This window comes from Portunus trituberculatus, chromosome 50 (assembly GCF_017591435.1).
Source record: "Portunus trituberculatus isolate SZX2019 chromosome 50, ASM1759143v1, whole genome shotgun sequence".
In the NCBI taxonomy this organism is placed as follows: domain Eukaryota; kingdom Metazoa; phylum Arthropoda; class Malacostraca; order Decapoda; family Portunidae; genus Portunus; species Portunus trituberculatus.
Genome location: NC_059304.1, coordinates 24,889,138 through 24,912,738, shown reverse-complemented (window position 1 = coordinate 24,912,738; position 23,601 = coordinate 24,889,138). Strand labels below are relative to the sequence as shown.

The 23,601-nt window shown below is 37.2% G+C and overlaps 1 protein-coding gene across 2 annotated transcripts in view; it reads right to left on the bottom strand.

The window, feature by feature from the left end:
- Positions 1-23,601, bottom strand: part of LOC123500088 (cellular tumor antigen p53-like) — a 38,708-nt gene that overhangs the window by 6,558 nt on the left and 8,549 nt on the right. The window contains exons 1-6 of one of the 2 annotated variants that reach the window (XM_045248738.1): positions 22,575-22,811; positions 15,664-16,011; positions 7,010-7,198; positions 4,014-4,185; positions 641-854; positions 173-320 (exon numbers count right to left, since the gene is read on the bottom strand). In XM_045248738.1, coding sequence (XP_045104673.1) covers positions 173-320; positions 641-854; positions 4,014-4,185; positions 7,010-7,198; positions 15,664-16,011; positions 22,575-22,598 — 1,095 coding nt within the window. In that variant the 5' untranslated portion in view covers positions 22,599-22,811. Of the gene's footprint in view, positions 1-172; positions 321-640; positions 855-4,013; positions 4,186-7,009; positions 7,199-15,663; positions 16,012-22,574; positions 22,812-23,601 lie in introns of those variants that run through there. The other variant, XM_045248737.1, reaches the window with a different exon arrangement.

Genomic DNA, 23,601 nt, shown 5'->3' with positions numbered 1-23,601 from the left:
TCCGAGGAATGTTTTATCTGAGTATGTTGCTTACATTCACTTTTCACCAAAAGAAGTATTTCACAAAACTATAGCTGGGTGGTAAAGCGTAAGACTTTCTCCAGAAGATATGCAACATTTCAGCAAATTGAAAAATATCTTTAAATATCTTTTTTCACAACAATAAACTTACTTGCACACGATCCAGCTGATTCAAGTCACTATTGGGTTGTGCAGGACGCTGACGCTTTTCTTCTGCCTTGTCTTCATTCAGCATGTCTCGTGACGGACACCTACAGCACTTCAAATCTAGCACCTGGCGCCCAACAACAGTCCCAGAGCTGTTAAAAATCCCATGGGAAAGAAAAGTCAATCTTTATCAAAATGAGAGAGAGAGAGAGAGAGAGAGAGAGAGAGAGAGAGAGAGAGAGAGAGAGAGAGAGAGAGAGATTCTCTTTTCATTAGCAAGTAACTAGACAACTAGACAGAAATGTAATTAAAAATTATGGCTTAGAATAGACAGACAGCTAACAAATATGAAAAGTGAAAATGATGAAGTGAGTTTTTAGCTAGCAGTTTTTAGATAAAAAAAAAATGTATCTTATTTCACTATATAAATATGAAGGAGGAATACATACAAAAATAATTCTGTTGAACTTGCCTGTCATGAAGGGTAAAAACAAGGCAGAAAGGTCTCCTATTCGGCCCCCCAATACATGACTGGAGGCATGAAAGTTTGACCAGCAAGGTGGAGGTTATTTCACCCGGTGGAGGATGGTGAAGGGGAACTGACACGACGTAACGTTCGTTGACTTGCTTATACTCACATTCCTGTCCTTCTATCATGACCAGGTGGTCAGCTACATCATCATTTACTGAAGAGAGAGAAAAAAAAAAAAAAAAAAAAAAAAAAAAAAAAAGGGAAAAAATGTTTATATCAAATATTTTGCAATACAAAGGAAAATCTCGAACTAATCCTTCAAAACACTGCAAGTAAATATGTGCACTTTAGAAAATATGTCACAAGGGATCTCTCTTCTACTTCAGACTCCACATGAACACTTTTAATTTCCTTAAAAAGAAGCTCATTTACACTGCAACCATATCCACACTCACATCAATGACTATAAATGCAGCTAATAGCTTTCTGTCCAAGTCACCACTTTCTCATGTATTTCACACATCCAATGGAATGCTTGCAAGTCAATTTCTTTTATTTCCAGGTAAAAACTTATGATGTGGTTATTTTAAGAAATCAAACCCTCTTTAAGAAATTTTGGTGAAACATTTGCTATTGTCTTAGACATACCAAAAGCCTTTGATAGACTGTCACAAAACTTTAATTTCCAAACTGCCCTCTTACGATTTTTATCTTTCTCTCTGGAACTTCATATTCTTTTCTGACCATTCTATTGCTGCTGTGGGAGATGGTTACTGTTCTCCTATATCTATTAACAGTCATGTTCCTCAAAGTTCGGTCCTGTCACCCCCTCTCTTCCTATTATTCATCAATGATCTTCTTAACCAAACTTCTTACCCTATCCATTCCCATGCTGATGATACCACCTTTTCATAGATGAATAACCCTTCAAGAAACAAACAGATAACATAGGAAAGCCACAGAACACCTGACTTATGATTTCTGTAAAATTTTACTGGAGCAGAGAAAACTTAGTTATCATTCAATGGAACAAAAACTTTATATCTCCATCTATCAATTCAACACAACTATCTCCCCTTCTTCAATGACACTCAAACTGTCCCCCTTTTCTACCCTGAATATCCTCAGTCTGTCTTATACTTATAATCTAAACTGGAAACTTCACATCTCATCTCTAGCTAAAACAGCTTCTATAAAGTTTGGTGTTCTAAGTCATTCCCTCCACAGTGCTAACTCTGTACAGAAGCCTTTCTGTTCATGTATGGAGCCTTCTACTCTTACAATTCTTTTAAACTGGTGAAATCAAAACCTTTTCATCATTAACTCCTCTCTTCTGACTGACTGTTTTCCAGCCTCTTTCTCGTTGCTGCAATGTTACATAATTTGGTAGCATCTATTGCTATTTTCAAGTTATCTGCTCTTCTATCTTGCTGATTACATGCCTCCCCTCCCCTACATGGTATTGCTGCACAAGCTTTTTTTCATAGTTATGTCTATTACCTCTTCAATATGATGACAAAATGTGTGTCATGACTTGCTTGTACAGCCATACGATGATGCATCTTGCACATCACTCTCATGTTTCTTCATATGATGGATTTTTATCTCGCTTGGCATTCTAGGCAAAGCGTTTCATTCTTCACATGCCCTACTCCACCCACTTCTGCTCTCAACCAATCATAAAACAATAAATAACTAAATGTTGCCTATATGGTAACTCTGTGCCAACCCACTGCTTTCCTCACTCAGTCACTGTCTCTGTCCTTGCTAACGAGTCAGCTGTACTACATATATTTTTTGTCTTGCTGATCATGGATAACCTCTCTGATGACAGTAGTGGGGATGAATATATTCTAGACATGAAGGACAGTGGTGATGACTATGACTCCTTGAGTAATGATGTGTGTGTGTGTGTGTGTGTGTGTATATATATATATATATATATATATATATATATATATATATATATATATATATATATATATATATATATATATATATATATATACAGGCAACCCCCGCTTAATGAACGTTCACACAATGAAATTTCACTACAACGAACGTTTCCTTTTACTACCATCTGCTCGTATAACAAACACCAAACTCGCTTTAATGAAATTTTATCCAGGCTTTTGAATACACCAGCGCCTCTTGTGAACAAAATGCGCACCACTCACTCACTCTAGTTCAAAACAAAAACAGGATCAGCAGCAGCTCGTCTTCCTTCGCTGAACACGCCACCAAAATGCCCTGTAATGTTGCCTAGCGTTGCTAAGAAGACCAGGAAGTCTCTTACTCTCAAAGTGAAGCTAGATATTATTCACAGACACAAGAGACGAGAAAACTGATAGCATTGCTCGCCACCATGGCTTGACTCCATCTACTGTCTCTACTATTTTCAAGTCAGCAGACTCTATTAAGAAGGCTGATGTGGTAAATAATAAAAACATGTTAATTTAGCCAAATAAATAGAGTATTTTGTACAAATTTTTTGGGACCACATCCCACATCCCCCTATTATCTATTGTTTCTTATGAGAATTACAAGTTTGTTTTACGCAAATTTTGAAATACACGATGCCTCTTGGAACTCATCTATCGCGTAAATCGAGAGTTACCTGTACACTAATGTATGTATGTAAGTAACTTTATAATGTTGATCTTAAATTTATGAAGAGAGGGAGAGTGGAGTGGGAAAGACACTAGCTGGCAACCTGTGGAATGTAAACAAAGGGTGCATCATTGTACCACATACAAAACTTATGTACCACATTTCCACAAGGCTTTCCATTTTATCCATTGCAGAGTCACGAGTTCAGGTGGTAAACAAAACTTTAAAACAATAGGAAAAAGGCAATGGAGACCCGACTTTGGATATACGAACAAATGGAGTTAAGAACAGCCTCTCGGTCCCCATTATGTTCGTAAGTTGGGGAGCTTCTGTATTGACAAATTTTTTGGTCGTCTCCCGAATTGTTCGTCCTTAGAGACGTTCGTCAAGCGAGGTTTTACTGTATTGTGTTTCCATGACGCAATACAATAACCACACTAGAGAGAGAGAGAGAGAGAGAGAGAGAGAGAGAGAGAGAGAGAGAGAGAGAGAGAGAGAGTAAACTGTATACTTGATCTTCATATTGATGGCTAAGAATGAGGCAACAATTCCTGGCAAGACAATAATTTTCAACTATAATTTGCTTGTTTATCATTTTTTCCAAAAAAACTTCAAAACTGCAGAACATTTTAAAATATTTCAATGATTATATGCATCTTCTTTATTATCATATATAATTTCTTCAAGACTCAAAACCAGTCCAATGCTTTCAATATGTGGTATTTGATGATCCAAAATTAATGCACTCACTACAAAATCTCACCTTTACTTTTGCAATTAAAGCAGGGCATCACAGCATCTACACGATGGCGACTTTCCTTAAATACTGGGGTAATTGTGATGGATGCATGAAACCACTGCTTAAGTTTCACATGTATTGGGACAGCAATAAGGGGACACAGGTACAGCTTATTCTGCATCATGCTATAGCACCACTGTAAAGGAAGTAAGAACTTATTAGCATTCTAATTTCCCACTATGAGCATTCACATTTAGATAAAATGTATTAATTTTATTTGTATCTAATGTCTTACTGCCACATAATACCAATTAACTATATCAACATGAGATGAATAGATTAATATGACACTGGTTTCATACTTGCATTCCAGATGAAACCTTTGAAGTAGCTTCTTATAAGAAAATATATGAACTGATGATAAAACCATTTTATTTTCAATAAGATGAGACAGACAAGCACCCATTCTTTTTCACAAAGGAAAGTTTTCAGAAAAATTCCCCAGATATCACCACTGCTACATGTTCTCTTACTGACATGAGCTAAAGTATTGTTGTATTAAATCCCAAGTGCATACAGAAGCATAGAACACTGATTATTATGATACTGTTGACATTCTGTATATAATTTTGAATATCCTGTATGGATAATTTTTGGAGAAGTTGGTCAAAACACTTTTTATTATCTTATAATACTATCAATATCTTAAATACGGCATATTACTAGTCTAAAATCTATTGATTTGGACAATGAAAAAGGTAAAAACTATGACTAATATATAGTATGACCCAAAGTAATATCATGACATATGGATATATATATTTTCGTGATGATTTTAGCATCTTTTTCATACTGCAAGCCCAAGTCATAGCCTGTCCTCTAAAGACAACTCTCCCCCTTCACACAAAACTACAAGCACTTCCTAAACAAACAAACAAACAAACAAACAAACACACACACACACACACACACACCTTCACTTAGAAAAAAAAAAAAAAAAAAAAAAAAAAAAAAAAATGGTGACTACTACATCAGTCTTGGAGTCCCCTTCTGAGGAGGGGAACCATAAATGTCCCCAGGTTGGAAGTTTTTTTCTTTTACTTTCTTTTTTTATGCAAGAAGGAAATCTAGCCAAGGGAAAAAAAAAAAATAAATAAAGGCCCACTGGATTGCCAGTTCCCTCAAAGATAATAAGTTATTCCAAAGTCTGGGACAAATGTCTAGAAACCTCCCTCTCATGAGAAGTCAAGTTGTAGGTAAATGGAAATACAAAAGATGGCAGGGAGTTCCATAGTTTACCATAGAAAGGTATGAATGGTTGAGAGTATTGGTTTGTTGGACAGAATAGGGCTACGAGGAAGAAGAAAACCTTGTGTAGCGAGGCTGCAGCAAGAAGTCAGGTATGCAGTTAGCAAGATATAAAAAGAGCAGTTAGAATGAAAATAACAATAAAAGATAGCAAGAGGTGCAACATTTCGGTAGTGAGAAAGAGGCTGAAAACAGTCAGTCAGCGTTGATGAGACGAAAAGCTTTCGATTCCACCCTATCTAACAAAACTATGTGAGTAGAACAGTGCCAAACATCTGAAGAGTACTCCATACAAGGACAGATAAGGCCCTTTTACAGAATTAGTAGTTGGATGGGGGAGAAAAACTGGTGGAGATGCCTAAGAATGCCTAACTTCATAGAAGCTGCTTTAGCAAGAAATGAGATGTGAAGTTTCGAGTTTAGATTATGAGTAAAAGAAAAACCAAGTATATTCAGTGTAGAAGATGGGGACAGCTGAGTGTCACTGAAGAAGAGGGGATAGTTGTCTGGAAAGTTGTGATGAGTTGATAGATGGAGGAATTGAGTTTTGAGGCATTGGACACTACTAAATTTTTTCTGCTTCAGTCAGAAATCTTAGAAAGATCAGAAGTTAGGCATTCTGTTGTGTCCTTCTGTGGTCAGTTGATTTCCTGAAGTGTTGGTCATCTGTGAAAAGATGTGGAAAAGTGTAGGGTGGTATCATCAGCATAGGATAGGGTAATAAGCTTGATTAAGATTATTAATGAATAATAGATTGGGTGACAGGACAGAACCCTGAGGAACACCACTGTTGATTGATTTAGAACAGTGGCCGTCTACCACAGTAGTAATAAAACGGTCAGAAAGGAAACTTGAGATAAAGTTACAGAGAGAAGGATAGAAACCAGTTTTGAAATCAAAGCATTGTGCCAGACTCTATCAAAAACTTTTGATATATCTAATGCAACAGCAAAAATTTCACTGAAATCTCAAAAAGATGATGACCAAGACTCAGTAAGGAAAGTCAGATCACCTTGATGGAAGCCATACTGGCAATCAGAGAAGATTGTGAAGTGACAGATGTTTGAGGACCTTCCTATTGAGGATAGATTAAAAAACTTTATACATGTAAGAAATTAAGTTATAAGATGGTAGTTTGAGAGATTAGAACGGTCACCCTCTTTAGGAACAGGCTGAATGTAGGCATCGACATTACAGCAGGAATAAACTGGATGTCCAACAATGTGTTTGTGAAGTTAAACAGGTGGACAGCTCAGGTTGGGTTAGACAGCAACACTCTTGCCAGGATACTAGAGTTGCCTATTCTTAATTAGAATTGTTGTTTCCATATACTTGTAAGTTGATCTATGTGGTTTGGAGTTTTAAGTGACACAGACATGTCTTCATGATTACTGTTGACTGGATTAATACACTTCCAATCAAGGGTGTACTCTTTTGGATATGTGGAGACGACCAAATATGCCTCAATGCCAATTCCCTAGAAAATCAACTTATATACATTTGTTCATGAATAGGGTTTGATTTTGCCTGTGTTACTATTTAGAAGGAATTGTGTAAAAAAAATATATAATATCAATTTATTTTACCTCATGTTTATAGAATGACACTGTAGGTATATTCTATATTACCCTTGTGTGAGCAAAGGGGACAAGTATTGTGCTGCCACCTGGTCACAACCAATAGTTCTGAAAACTCCCCATTGGGATTCTTACCTTGTTTCTATCTTTATTTCCAGTTGGGAGAGATATTTTAAAGTCATGCTCCCCAGGCCAGTTCTTGAGGGAAGGCACATGGCTGTTGGGTGAGCTATCAGGCATGACAGAAGTGTGGCTGTTGGCATCACTTGGAACCACAGGAGTATCACACTGGAGAAGTTGATTGCCCTGGGTGGTGGTGTCCAGCTAGAAAAGGCATCAATGGGTTCAATCCAAATTACAGCCTCTCTCTCTCTCTCTCTCAATCTGTGTGTGTGTGTGTGTGTGTGTGTGTGTGTGTGTGTGTGTGTGTGTGTGTGTGTGTGTGTTTACCTAGTTGTAGTTTTACAGGGCCTGGGCTTTACGCTTTTACGTGTGTGTGTGTGTGTGTGTGTGTGTGTTTATTTACCAAGTTGTATCATACAGGGAAAGAGCTATGCTCGTACTGTCAATGCAAATCCAACATTTCTTTGAACTTATTGATTGTCTTTGCTTCAACGACTCTCTTATCTAAACCGCTCCACACCTCTACACATCTTTGTGGAAACCTGAACTTTTTAATATCTCTCCTGCCATTGTCCTTTCTTAATTCCTTTCCATTTCTTCTTGTGTCACTGTTGTCTCAGATTAGTAAGTCTTCTCTTTAATTTTTCCAGTCCATTCATTGCTCTGTACACTGGTATTAGATCTCCTCTTTCACTTTTCTGTTCCAAGGTTGTAAGACCTAGTACAGGCAACCCCCGGTTAACGAACGTTCACACAACGAAATTTCACTACAACGAACGTTTCCTTTTACTACCATCTGCTCATATAACGAACACCAAACTCACTTTAACAAAATCAAATCCAAGTAATTTTTTCCAAGCTTGAAAGCCCAGCCGTATCACACAAGCCAGTAGGCTTTTGAATACACTAGTGCCTCTCGTGGACAAAACGCGTACAACTCACTCCCCCTACCCTTCCCCGCTCTTATTAGTTCAAAACAACAACAGCGTCCACCAGCAGCTCGTCTTACCTTGCTCAACATGCCACTAAAACGCCTTACAACCACCCCTGCAATGTTGCCTAGCGTTGCTAAGACCAGGAAGCCTCTTACTCTCGAAGTGAAGCTGGATATTATTCACAGACACGAGGCGAGAAAACTAATAGCATTGCTCGCCACCATCTTGACTCCATCTACTGTCTCTACTATTTTCAAGTCAGCAGACTCTATTAAGAAGGCTGGTGAGACCGTATCTTCCTTGCAAGCTAAAAGAACCACCCGAACTCGTGACTCTGCAATGGATAAAATGGAAAGCCTTGTAGAAATGTACATAAGTTTTGTATGCTGTACAATGATGCGCTCTTTGTTTACATTCCACAGGTTGCCGGCTAGCGTCTTTCCCGCTCCACTCTCCCTCCCTCCCTTCATAAATTTAAGATCATCAACATTATAAAGTTATATACATTAGTGTACATTATAATGACTTAGTCTTAAATTAAACTGCTTAAATATCTAACTTCATAATTTTTACTTTTATTAAACCTTTTACTGTACTATGATGCATTCTCGCTTTGTTTATTCTCTATGGAAGTTCAAGTCATGGGTCAAACTTCTTATAATTGGTTCGCTTAATGAAAATTCACACAACAAACGTTTTTTAGGAACATAACCCGTTTGTTAAGCGGGGTTTGTCTGTATTTGTAGCCTTTCTTCATATGACTGTTCACTTAAAAATTGGAGGAAGCTTTATTGCTGCCCTCTGTATTCTCTCTAGTTTCCTTATGTGTTCCTTCCTGTTCGGTGACCATACTGTAGCTGTGTATTAGAGTCCTTAACAGATTTCTTTTTTTAATCATATCTTCGTCTATGTAAGCAAATGCCACCTCTATATTTCTCAAAAGTTCATATGCATTTCCTATACTTCTATTTATGTGCTTTTCTGTTGACAAGTTATCCACAACAATTACTTCTAAGTGTTTTTCTTCAGACTTAATTTCTTCATTTCCCATTGAGTAAACTCCCTTCCGCCTTCTTTTGCTCATTCCAAATTCTAATACGCTGCAGTTTTTTGTATGAAATTCCATTTCCCATGTGAGTGACCATTCAACATTTTATCCAAGTTTTGTTGTAGCGCCTCACAATCTTCTTTTCTATTCACCCTCCTCATTAATTTAGCATCATCTGCAAACAGACTGATAAGTCTGCCATCCATTTCAGAAGTCCTCCCTTTAGTCCTCCATTTTGTTCAAGTTTCCACAGTAACCTTTGGTGTGGGACCTTGTCAAATGCCTTCTTTAGATCTAGGTATATGCAGTCCACCCAGCCATCCCTTTCTTGCACTATGTCAACCACTTTCAGTAGAAGCTTATTAAATTTGTGACACATGATCTTCCTCTTCTGAATCCATACTGTCTATCTGTCATCAAACCTTTCTCCTCCAGATATTCCATCCATTTCTTCTTTATTATCCTTTCACATATTTTTGCTATTACACTGGTCAATGACACTGTCTGTAGTTTAATGGATCCTCCTTATTTCCCCCTTTGAACATGGGCACAATATCAGCTCTTTTCCAGTCTGTTGATACTTTACCCTCTGTTATGGAACTTATAATGATGTTGTGTAGTTCATCAGCAAACTGCATTTCCTGACAATCCAGTTTGACACTCCATCAGGACCTGAGGCTTTCCTTACATTTTGTACTTCCATTATTTTCCTTACTTCTTCTACTGACCCTTGTATTTCATGAACACCATCAACTGAAAGTCACTTTCTCAAATGAAGGCTGACTGGAAACAGTTGTTCATCACTTCCGCAATATCTTCTGGGTGTTCATGTTTCATTATTGTATTTTAGTTTGCTTATTTCTGCTTTGTTTTTCAGCTTGCTGTTTACATCTGTAAAACAATTTTGGTTGGTCCTTACCTTTATCCACTATATCCTTCTCATAGCTTTTGTTCCATTCTCCGAATCTTGACATACTCGTTTCTTTTCCGGGCATAATCTAACCAATGATTTGATCTTCTACTTCTCCATCTATTCAAGGCTTGTTCTCTTTCCATCCTTACTAACTCACAGCTTCTGTTAAACTACTCTTTGTATCTAGACTCATCTATTTTCTTGATTGGCACGTTTCATTATTCCTTCATTATACTTCTCCACTTAAGTTTTCTCGATATATATTCCAGTCTGTCTTCAGTTTTCTCGATATATAAAATTCAGTCCAGTCTGCTTGTTCAAAGTATTTCCTTAATCCTGTAAAGTTAGTTTTGCTGTAATTGTAGCTTCAATTTTATGGTCTTCATTCCTAATTTCTTTGAGTCCTTTCAGCCTGAATTCAAGTAATACATGATCACTTTTACTGAGTGAACTCTTATATTCCAAGTTGTTGAGTATCTCTGGTTCTTTAGTAAATGCTAAGTTCAATCATGATGGTTCTTTATTTCCTTTATACCTTGTGTTGTGGTTCATCCACTGAGTTAGGATATTGTCTACTGCTGGATTCAATACTATTTGTCCCCAAGATGTTTTCCTCCCTCAGTTGTCAGGTCTTCCCAAAATATTTCCTTGCAATTAAAGTCACCCAACACTGTTATGGTTTATTCTTTTCAGTTAGTCTCTGTAAACATTTTCTGGTATCATTAAGCATGTTCCCATATTCTTCATTTCCATGAGTTTATTATTCTGGGTGGGACATAAACAATGGCAAAGTTCCTTTTCTTTCTCAATGAATTCTTACTCGTGCTTGCAGAACTTCAGCACTCCCTTCTCTATAAGTTATTTCATCCACCTGCAGCTCTTTCATTACAAATAACCACTCCTCCTCCTTTTTTTATTCTCTATTCTTCTTCCATATATTATAGCTATTTTCCCCAATATCCAATGCTTCAAGTCCTCCATATAATTTTGTCTCAGTTACTTTCATGATGTCAAGCTTGTTTTCCCTTAAATAATCATTCAACTCTATTTCTGCTGCTACAATATCATTTACTTTCGTGTATACGACTTTTAATACTCTTCCTCTTCTACAGTGATACTTGTTTCCCTTTTGTTCTCTGTCCTGGTGTACCACTTCCTCAGTCTCATGTCTTTGACCTTCCAGTAGTGGCTTGTCCTCTCCTTTGCTGTTCCGTTTAAGTTTTTTCTTTGGCTGTTTCCCCATAGATGCCTCAATTTAACTCTTTCATCGAGTCTCAACCAAACATTTTTATTCGCTTCTTTCCTTCCCAGCCTCCATGAGCCTGCCAGGATTTCTTCAGCACCTGCTTGCGATCTTATTCTAATCTTTAACAGAAGTGTTTCCCCTCCTCATATTTCCCCAGTCTATAGACTTCTCCAATTTCTTCACTCAGTCTCTTGCCTTCCTCTTCATCATCCTACACCTCCATCACTACTTTCTTAGCCTGCTTTTTCACATATTCTTCTCTTTCATGTCAAACTGATATAACTTTTTCCTTTAATCAAAAGATAACAACGCACTTTTCCTTTTCCTCAGTATCCCTAACCAAATTTTCCTTATGTGTTGTAACAACTTCATCACTCAATGCATTCCACTTTTCCAATGTTCTATGTGGAAAACTATATTTTCTAATATCCGTCACATACTGCCTCATTCTAATCCTTACATGCCCTCTTGTCCTTCCAACTTGTCACCAAAACCATTTCTTCCTTATCAATCTTTTCAATGCCATTTACTATTTTATACATTGTTATTAGATCTCCTTGTTCTCTTCTATCTTGTAAGGCTGGCAGTCCTATTTCCTTCAGCCTTTCCTCATATGTTAGGTCCTTTAGTTCCAGTACACTCTTTGCACCTATTGTCTGGATCCGCTCTAATCTTATATCTTTTTTCAAGCTTGGTGACCACACCACTGCTGCATTTTCAAACTTTGGATGCATCAGACAGTTCTTACACCACTCATAAATTTTGTTTCTATCTTCCTGCAGTAGCAAAGAGTCTTCTCGAGTTTTGATTACTCTTAGCAATTTTGCATCATCAGCAAACAAATTAATATAACTGGTTACCCCATTTAGTATGTCATTTACATATATCTGGAACATGATGAGGGCTAACATTGACCTTTGTGGCACTCCACTTGTTACTTTACCCCAAGATGAGTATGTATCCCTGATCACAGTTCTCCTCTCTCTGTCCTTCAAGTAATCCCTTATCCAGTCTAACAAAGTTTTTCTCAGTCCTCCTATGCTCTCTAACTTCCAAAGTAGTCTGCTATGAGGGACTTTATCAAAAGCCCTTTTTAATGTCCAGGTATACTGTGTCCACCCATCCATCTCTGCCCTATAGTCCTTCTATTACTCTTGAGTAAAAACTTAATAAGTTCGACACACATGAACTTCCTGTCCTAAACCCAAATTGTCTGTTCAATATAACTTCTTCCAGATATTTTAGCCATTTTTCTATATCTTTCACATATTTTCCCCGTAAAACTTGTAAGTGACATCGGTCAATAATTTAATGGCTCAGTTGACTTTCCTCCCTTGAATATTGGGATTATGTTGGCTCTCTTCCATTCCAGTGATACTCTCCCTTCTTTTAATGAACTTGTAACCATTTCCCAAATTGGATCCAACAGCTGCTCTTTATATTCCTTTAATGCCCAGCCTGATACACCATCCAGCTCCATTCCTTTTCTGACATGCAAATTATCTAGTAGTCTTCCAATATCTTCTTTGTGTACTATGATATCCTGCAATCCTTGGCAATGCAATGTCCTATTTTGTTCTGTAAATTCATCTTCTTCAGTGAAGAGTTTTGACACTCATTCATTACTTCACTCATTTCCTTTGCTGTTTGGTATGTCTTCCCTTTAATTATTTTTTCTAAAGTTTCCTTATTCTTAATCTTACCACTTATAAATTTGTAGAAAAACTTGGGTTCATCTTCACTTTTTCTCACCACATCTTTCTCAAAGTTTCTTTCTTCCTCTCTCCTTGCTCTAATATACTGATTTCTCGCATCCTTATACTGCTGTCGACGACTGTTTTAATTTCTCTGCTTTTTTTAGTTTCTTCCAAGCTTTATCTTTTTCCCTTTTAGCTTCTGTACATCTGGCATTGTACCAAGCAAGTATATTTTTCTTTATTCTATAGAAAGGTTGTATTTCTTCACTCCATTGTATTTCTGTAGGAATATTTCGTATTTCCCCTGTATTGTCCTTCCATTCATAATGTTCCTCCATTCAATATCAGCTAAAAATTTTTCTTAACCTTTCAAAATTTGCTCTTGCATAATTTAATCTCTCTTTTTTTGTAGTCTTATCTGTATCTTATCCTGTCCTCTTCCTGCATTTCCAACATTAATGCTACATGATTATTTCTTCCCATTGGACTAAGGTATTCTATGCTGTGAGGGGGCTCTGGCTTCTTTGTGAATACTAGGCAACGATGATTCTTCTTCCCCTCTGTATCGTGTTGATTTTTCCACCCACTGATCCACTGTATTCACCATAGTTAACTGTAACACCTCTTTGCTCCACGATCCAGCATTACCCATTACTTCCATCTCTCTCCTGTTTACTCTTTTACAGTTAAAGTCTCCTACTAATAATATTTTTCCATCTCTTCTTATCATATTATCTAGGCACTTAATCACCTCTCTTTGCATTTCCTTATTGTCAATTCCTGTCTTGATTGTTACTCCCATTACTTCCACCATACCATCACCATATTGCACTTCCTCCACACATATATTATCACAAATCATTATTAACACTCCTCCTCCCCCTTCTCCAGTTATTATATTTCTCTTCTTTAAAGCTAACATGGATCTCCTGTTTTAATTTTGTTTCTACTATGCACATTACATCTGGTCTTTTCTCTTTCAAATAATCACTAACCTCCAACACACTGGATAACAACCCATCTATATTAGTATTGAATCACTCTTAATTTTTTGCCTCTTCCAAGACCTCCACCTTCTTTCAAAAACACCCCTTCTTCAGTCTCATATCTAGAACCCTCCAGTAGAAATTCCTTTTCTCAATGACCGTCCTTTTCTCGTTTTTTTTTTTCCCCTTAGCTTCATTTCTTAGCACTTTCTCCCTCTCTTCCAGGTTCATAACTCTTTTTATCCATATATCCTTAAATTCAGTATCATCAGCCAGTTTCCCTTTACTTGTCATAATCTCCTCCACTGCCACCTGTGATCTCATTCTCATTTTCATTAGTCTCTTTCCCCATTCACTAAACCTTCCCAACCTAATCACTTCCTCTACTTCCTGGTCTAACTCCTGTGTGCTGTTCTGGACCTGTTTGACAATAGTTTTGGCCAATCCTCTCTCTTCTCGCTCTCTCATGAACTTGTTTGGATTTTTTTCCTTCAGTCCAAAATTTAAGATACATTTCCTCTTATCCACAGTAACCCTTGCTAGATCTTCTTTCTCCTTAATTACTTGTATAACAATGTTCTTTGTCTTTTCCTGTATTTACTTCCTTACTACCTCTGAAAATTTTACTTGTTTCTTCTTCCTTTTCCTGTTTCCAGGCACTTCATAATTCTTCTCATTTGCTTTCACCCAATACACTCTCTACTTTATCCTCCCATTCCTGTACGTATTATTTTTTTCTGTAGGCTCCTTAAGGATTCTTCATAGTTGCAACATGTAGCCTTTAGTATATAGTGTTATTTCTTTATCTCCTGCATCTCTTGATTTATATCTCTTACTTTCTCACATTCCTCTAATCTCACTTTTAGTATAAGTGTTTTCTTTTATTGACTTGTTTTTCTATCATACTTGACATGGCCTCCTTCATGTATCTTATCTCCCTTTCCAGGTTTATCAGCCTCCTCATATTATCTCTTTCCTCTCTAAATCCAGAAAAATCCTTGTCCATGTTATCATTACCCAGTCTCTTCAGGGCAACTGGTGTTTTGATAAACCTTTGGTTTTCAAAACTTGGCGTTTGTTTTGATCTCATATATCTAGCAGCAGTAGCACCACTTAGTTCCTCTCCCTCCATTTTCCACTCTATAAGGTACCCAAATCTTGTTTATTTTAGAGACAGGAGAACCCTATGGCCCCCTAACCCCCTTGTACAGTACATATGGTCTAGGTCATGTTCCAATGCCAGCTGTAGTGCTTCCCCTGGGAGCTGTTTTTGCATGTCTTGTCAGTGCAGCTTCTGTGTGCATGTGCATATGTGTGTGTGTGTGTGTGTGTGTGTGTGTGTGTGTGTGTGTGTGTGTGTGTGTGTGTGTGTGTGTGTGTGTGTGATCCACTATAATAGTAAAAGACAAACAGGATTTGCTTGCCCTGTACTGAACCTGTAGCAAGTCAAACACCAATGAATCATTCACTTCTAATATAAATATTTCAAAGCATAAAAAATAGACTGAGGTAAAGTCAAGCTTCCTAACCACCTAAACCAATATAAGCAAAGTTTTACGTATGGTATCCTCACAAGACTGCAAACAATAGTAAAAACAATAAAATAAATTCAGTAAATCAAAACTTAAAAATTCAAATAGTCTATTTCCATAGAATACAATACATCTTCATTAAGATTTCTTCAAACAATTTAAAATATCATCTGTATCTTAGGCAAAAATGTAGAAATCTGATTGTGTTACTAAAAGATCATTTAGTATGTCTTAAAGTGAAGCAGCATGTTAATTGGCACTGAACTAAAGTAAGACACAAAATTATTATTAAACAAATAATGTACTCACTGTTACATCATAGTCTAGCTTGAGCCAGTTTTCAGCTTGATCCCATTGAACTTCATTTGATGGAAGTACGATGCCATTTTCCATTGATAAAGTGTCATTTATGATAAATTGGATATCAGTTGCATCTTGCTGCTGAGGATGAAACTGCGGCTGATGCTGAAGTGGAGGCTGCATCTCCGTGTGTTTCAATTCCTCATTTTCAGTAGTGGGAGGGACAGAGTTCTCAAGAAGTGAGGCAAAGTTGTTAGAGCCCACTCGAGCCAACAAAGAGTCGCAGCGAAGTAATTCATAATCATCATCATCCAGCAGCGGCTCAGATTCTTGCTGATTCTCGTTCATGGCGTTACCCTGTGGCAAGAATGTAATTTTTTTCAATACAGAAGCTTTTTTTTCTCTTATGAAACTAAGTTCATCAGTGTGTGTGTGTGTGTGTGTGTGTGTGTGTGTGTGTGTGTGTGTGTGTGTGTGTGTGTGTGTGTGTGTGCAGTGGTTCCCAAACTGGGGGTAAATTACCCCCTGGGAGCAATTTAACCTTTTGGGGGAATAATGGAGAGGTGACAGAAAAAAGTTAAGAAATGTGAAAACCATGAAAACATTGCAGTGCCTAACATTAGGATTAGTGTTAACTTTGTATAGTATGCAAAGTTGTAAAATAAACCCATTATAGATAATTATTCATTATAAATAATTTTATGCATTATAAATGACTTAAAATTTTTTGACATCTTTGGTAATAGTTATCAGAGATGCATAATGTTCAAATGCAATAAATAAAAGAAAATATCTCTAGTGTTTTAATTTAACCCTATAATGTTTATATTAATGTCAACAACATTTTATGAAAGGGCTAATGTGCTTAGTGAGGCATGTTAAATTGGATATCAAGCTGAAAAAGTTTGGAAACCACTGAGCTGAGCTCATACTGACCGATCTTCGGGTAAGATGCAAGGCCACAACCCCCATGCATTGCATCCCATACCTATTTACTGCTAGGTGAACAAGGGCTACATATTAAGAAGCTTACCTATTTGCCTTATCACTTCGTGGGACTCAATGTGTGTGTGTGTGTGTGTAATTCACCACGGTCGCCTTCTGGTCACCCAGCCAGTCTTTCCCATTAAGGAGTGAGCTCAGAGTTCATAGACCGATCTTCGGGTAGGACTGAGACCACAACACAGTCCACACACCGGGAAAGCGAGGCCACAACCCCTCAAGTTACATCCCATACCTATTTACTGCTAGGTGAACAAGTGCTACACATTAAGAGGCTTGCCCATTTGCCTCGCTGCGCCGGGACTCGAACCCGGCCCTCTCGATTGTGAGTAATATTACGATGAGACAAGCCGGCGAGGACAAACAGCAGAGAAGGATGACCATGTACGTGCGATTAACAAGTGTGACAGTCGTGTGTGTGTGTGTGTGTGTGTGTGTGTGTGTGTGTGTGAGCGTGTGTGTGCATGAACGTGTGTGTAATTCACCTCGGTTGCCTGCTGGTCACCCAGCCAGTCTTTCCCATTACGGAGCGAGCTCAGAGCTCATAGACCGATCTTCGGGTAGGATTGAGACATCAACACACAACACACACTGGGAAAGCGAGGTCACAATCCCTCGAGTTACACATCTCGTACCTATTTACTGATAGGTGAACAGAGGCCACACATTAAGAGACTTGCCCATTTGCCTTGCCGCTTACCGGGACTCGAACCCAGCCCTCTCGATTGTGAGTCGAGCGTGCTAACCACTACACTACGCGGTGTGTGTGTGTGTTAGAGAGAGAGAGAGAGAGAGAGAGAGAGAGAGAGAGAGAGAGAGAGAGAGAGAGAGAGAGAGAGAGAGAGAGAGAGAGTTGAGGATTAGAGATGTACCGATACCACCTAATTGGGCCGATACCGATACTACTACCGATACCTATACTACTACTTATAGTGATTACTGCACTGGACACCAGGATGAGTTGGTGGATGGCGAGCGTTATCAGATGGGAGGCTTTGTTTTGGGGGATGCTGTAAGTCCTTCTGAGAACGTTTGTGAAATAGGAGCAATTCTAGATAGAAGCTTTTTGAAGCCATTTGCAAAGGTAAATTACTCAGTAATTGGAATGAATATCTTCTCAGTCTTCTGATTCTTGTCAGTTACTTTAAATTCTTACTTCTTACTCCTTTAGCAACCGTTTGGTCTTGTGCATTTTCATTATTAATTTTATTGACGATATTTTGGCGATCAAAAATATTTTCAAAATTATTAAAATTGTAAAACAGACACAAAATATTAGCAAAAGAAACTCATTTTGTTGTGTATGTTTCTCTTTAATTAAATCTGACATCCTTTGATATTAATTCATTAGACATTAGTAGACCAATTCAGAAAAATGAGCTTTCACCTAATCTTTTCAATTAAATAGAAAAAGTTTAGTTTATTCTAAATTTCTAGTGTATTGCTATGATCTTAAATAATTAATATGCAACAAATTATACACAATGCACATGATTACAAAACAGAATCGTTACTTTCTTAGTTATGGAATTTTTACATCCTTAGGTTAACACAAGTAACTCAAAAATTAAACTTGCATTAAAATTGATATACATATATAATTCGAGCTTCCACCTATTCCAGTATGATATCTTGGAAAAGGCTAGCACTAGCACTGTTAATTATAAATCAAATAAGAATATGCTGTTATTTACAATAATGCAGTGCCTAACTATATATATATATATATATATATATATATATATATATATATATATATATATATATATATATATCATTTTGTTGGATTCTCAATATCTGAAGTTTGACATTCTTAGATTATCGTTCAAAAACATAAGCTTTTCACCTGTGTGAACTTTGTGTGGGTGGAGGAGCAGCGTCTGACTGAGAGACAGTGAGAATGTGTGGTGACTCATGACCGACCGTGTGACAGGATGCCGGAGTTCAGCCTATACGCGTTTCATACACGTCCAATTTAGAGGTTATGGCTTATTACCACAAAAAACAGTATTCTATGACATACAGTAATCACCAAGGAAACTTAATACGCCGTATTATATTAATTTGGTATCAATATCTTACATCGAATATATCACTAAGTAGTACATTCCTTTTAGGTATCGGAAGTATCGGCATAAAATAAGCCGATACCGATACCCAAAAAAAGGGCCGATACCGCCGATTCCGATGCATCAGTACATCTCTATTGAGGATGTGAGTCAGTTTGCTGAATGGAATTGTACATTGACATTACTACATCCCTGGAGAAGACCTACATATTACTCTAAACTTTCCCTAGCTGCACTATAGGAACAAAAGGTGAAGATACAGTTACTAATAAAGAAAGAGATGTACACAAATGAAGAAAAGAAAAAGGAGAAAGAGCCTGTGAGAATATATGGTGAGGATGGAAGAGAACTAGAAAAACAGGAATCAATAAGAGCAATTAATGAGTTTAGGGAGACAATATACAGGATACATACGAACAACACTAGTCAAGTATGGAACCCTCAGATAAAGTAAGATTATGAGGAAACAGAGGAGTTGAAAGCATTAATGAATATGCAAAAACAACATGGGATAGTAAGGGAAAGGCTGGTGAGGCAGTTTGAAATGACCAGAATTATGTGGAAGCATGTCGGGTACAGAATAGAGAGCCCTAAAAGATGACACTACAAGTAAAAAGGGGAATTACATGCATAGAAAATTAAAAAGTAAGAGAAAATAGAGTGAGGGAAATGAAAGCTTGGAAATACACTGGGCCTGATGGGATTAAACCAGAATTTTTTTAAATGTTTTTAAAGAGCAAAATTTCATTAGCAATTTTGATTGAAGCAATGAAACAAGAACTAGAAACAGAGGAGGCACCAGAGGGATGGAAAGTGTCAGACACAATTATGATATCAAAAGTAAGAAGACCAAAGGTTATGATCATAAGAACATAAAAAAAGAGGGAAGCTGCAAGAGGTCGCCAGTCCTACACATGGCAGTCCCTGTGTGATTAAAGCTACTTAATTCCATCTATCATCCCCATCTATAAATTTATATAATCTTCTTTTAAAGCTACCTACTGACTCAGCACTGACTACATGACCAATGAGTCCATTCCACTCATCAATCACTCTGTTTGAAAACCAGTTTCTTCCTATTTCTTCCTAATCCTGAATTTTTCAAGCTTAAACCCATTATTTCTGGTTGTCCCCGCTACTGATCCTAAGAACTTCGCTCATGTCTCCTTTGTTATAATCCTTATACCACTTAAATACTTGTATCAAGTATCCTCTTAACCCACGTTTCTCTAAGGAATGCAAATTGAGTTCTTCAGTCTTGCTTCATAGGGGCCTGTATCTTTTTAGACATCCTCCTTTGCAATGACTCCAGTAGAGCTATATCCTTCCTATAATGTGTGGACCAGAATTGTACTACATAATAAACTATGAACTAAGACCTATAGTGTTGGCCAATGTAGGGTACAAATTGTTAATGTCTGTGATAAGGAAAATCTTAAAGAGCAAATAGAGGAATGAATGGGGAAAGGTCACTCAGGCAGGTTTTACAGCTGGTGGGAGCATTGAGAACCATTTGTTTATACTAAAGTACTGTAAAAAAAAAACACTAATTGCAATATCCATTCATTATACCAAAACTTTTGACAGCATAATAAGGGACAAAATGGTCCAAACACTCAGAGCCTACAAGATAAATCCACAAATAATATAAAGTTTTAAACATGTACTCAGAAGACAAGACTAGGTTTAAAATGTGAGAGGAGGAAATGGAGATGATGGTTACTAGTGGGGTAAGGCAAGAGTGTACAGCCTCAACTACAATATTCAAATTAACATACAAGATAATGGAAAAACTAGAAGTAATGGATAGAGGCTATAAAGATGAAAATTTCAAGATAACATCACTTTCCTTTGCTGATAATGGCATACTCCTAGCCCAGAAAATAGATGATGCAGAGAGGGTGATACCAGCCACAATGCAAATTAGCATGGAGACTGGCCTAGAGCATGATAATAATATTTAATATGAAAGGAAACACTTTAGATTGCTGGTATCCAAGTTAGCAAGGAGATAAAACATTTAGGAATAATCTTCAATGATACTAAGAACTGTTTCAAAATTCAAATATTGACATCTCATGACTGAAAAGGCAAGGAACTCAAATTATTCAATAATAGGTAGCTAAAAGCTGCTTAAAACTAATAACTGAAAAAGTCTTTAGGAAGTGTGTGGCTCCCCTGCAGTGTTGTATGGTTCCAGTATAATAGACTTACCTACTCAAGATATACACACACACACACACACACACACACACACATATATATATATATATATATATATATATATATATATATATATATATATATAGAATTGAAAATAGTGAGATGTTAGATGCTGGGGGCACCAAGGTATGCACAGGAAGCAGTGTTCAAGGGAGAAATAGGAAATTCAAACATAAGGCAAGAGTAATGGATGAGAAACTAAAATACTTACAATATATACTAAGAGAGGAAAGTAATGGTTTGTTGGGAAGGAAATAGCAAGATAAGAGGTCAGGGAAAAAGAACAGGTGAACAAATGAGGCATTACTAGATAGGAAAATGGTCAGTGTTAGAGGAAAAGACACAACAAATAAATAAATAAAAGAAAACTTAGATATGGGATCTAAGTCAATGGAAACAACAGATGTTTGAAAAGACAAGCTTGAAAGTAGCTATATAGAAAGTGGAGAACAGAGATGAGGGGGGGGGAACAAGATAAGGTGTATGATAACTAAGAAGCATCAGTAATCCTATTTAGGTGCAGAATGCATAATTTAAATCTATGGGACAGGAAGAGGTTTTGAAATGAGGACACAGGGTGTACAATGTGTGAGAGCAATAATCAAGCCCTGCATAATTTTATTTTGCACTGCCCAGCCTACACAGAAAAATGAAGGAAGAATCCAGCACTGAACATTTCCCTTTGTCTCATAATACAAGCGGGCAGTCACAGCCTGGCATCTAAAGACAACTCTCTTCCTTTACACTAAACTACAAGCAACTCGCTACATTCTTCATTCAAGATTTAGAACTGGAAAAAAAAAAAAAAGAGCCAAGGAGTCACCTTTCTTTTCGCATTTGAGGGACCGGCACCTCAGTGCTTCTTGTTGCCCTCGGCCGGTAGTTCCTCATATATAAAAAAAAAAAAAATAAATAAATAAATAAAATAAAAAAAAGTAAAATAAAGAAAAACTACAACCCTATTTTCTACCGAAAATTTAAAAGGAAAAGTGCTTTTTGTGGATAAATAGAAGACAAAACGTACACTCTAAAAGTTCAGGAAACAAGGGAAAGAAAACTAAAAAGGAGCAGCAGTGCAGCGGCACCGCAATCAAGGAAACGTATTGGAGTCGGGAGTGCCAATGCAAAGGCAACACTCCCAATAACACCCTGAACCTGAACCTACACTGGAATGCATGTACTGTACATACGTAGTAATATTCACACTTTTGACTAACTTTACACTTTAAAAGTTAAGAATATCTTTGCATATATGTAAATTTATACTTTATCGTAACCAACTGAAATGTTCTTTATAATTACTGGATGCAAGTTAATTCCGTAGACTTTTCATCTTTCAAAACACACCCACACACCTCCAGAAATATTGTACAGCGCAGGATGTAACGCAGGTTATTTATCCCATAATTCCCCCCAAAAAAAGATAATTAATCCACTCAAACTTTTCAGCGGGAATCACCACCTATATATTTTTTTTTTCTTGTCTTCCATTCCATGTAGTGCTGAATAAATATTATTCCACATTGTGAATGATATACACTCATCGCTCTACTCTGATACCTTTGATTACCGTGATACAAATGTAAACAGCAAGAAAACGTTTCGACACAAGAACACAGCACCAACCTGGTGGTGAGGAAAGTAACTCATGGTGCAGCAAAACGATGGTTAGAAATATCCAACGACGATACCAAAGGATAATCAAGGACTGTTCTGTTTCCAACACTGTTTGCCACATTCACTTCCCGTAACGACTTAAGATTGGAATGTTAGCTGATGGCCGGCAGATTTGCAAGAACCAAGGACACTCCTCGTCCCGCTTCCTCCGCCAGCCAAAGCCTGCTGTTAACTACTGAGTACTGAGCTGCTCGCAGCCTCAGAGTTGCCAGGTAGGGGACTGCGGCCTGCCAATCCACCACATCCCTCACAAAAAAAAAAAAAACCCGCCAAATCCCGCCACACCAATTTGCGTTTTCGGTTCCCCCCCACCTAAAAAAAAAATAAATAAATAAAAATAAATAAATAAATAAATAAAGTATATCAGTAGATTTATTCACAATTAATATTTTTCTCCTAAAATCAAGTTAATCTAAAATGATCAACATAATACATATATATCGCACGGAAATCACTGCGCTAAAAGAAAATGTGTTCAATATGAAAAATTCAAGTGTCATTAGTTTTTATCCATACTGTAACTACCCTAAATTTTTATCCAGTTTTAAAGTCAGGGACACCCACTTCCGTGTCTGCGTCCTTAATAGAGATGTCCTGGGTGAACAGACCTAACATTGATGCTGTTGGTTCATGGTTTTGGCACCCAAGTGCCGTTACTTTTCATGAGTGAATGAACGTGCAATACGTTTTCTAGGTTTATCAGTTGCATCCTGTTTCTTATTTTTTGATCAAGTTCATTTGGGAGAAAACACTTTTTACCAATGCATTGCTGAATGGCATAGACAGCATGGATTGCGCAAACTTCCTTAAATTCTTGAAGTCGCTCTATGATGCAATTCTGATGATGGTAGCCATCCATCCAAAATATTTCATCCACCGTAACTTCACTTGGTCAGTTAACAGTGTCAACTCTTTGCCATTCTTGAAAGAGGCCAATATTTCATGAAAATATATTCAGAAATAACAATTCTAGTTT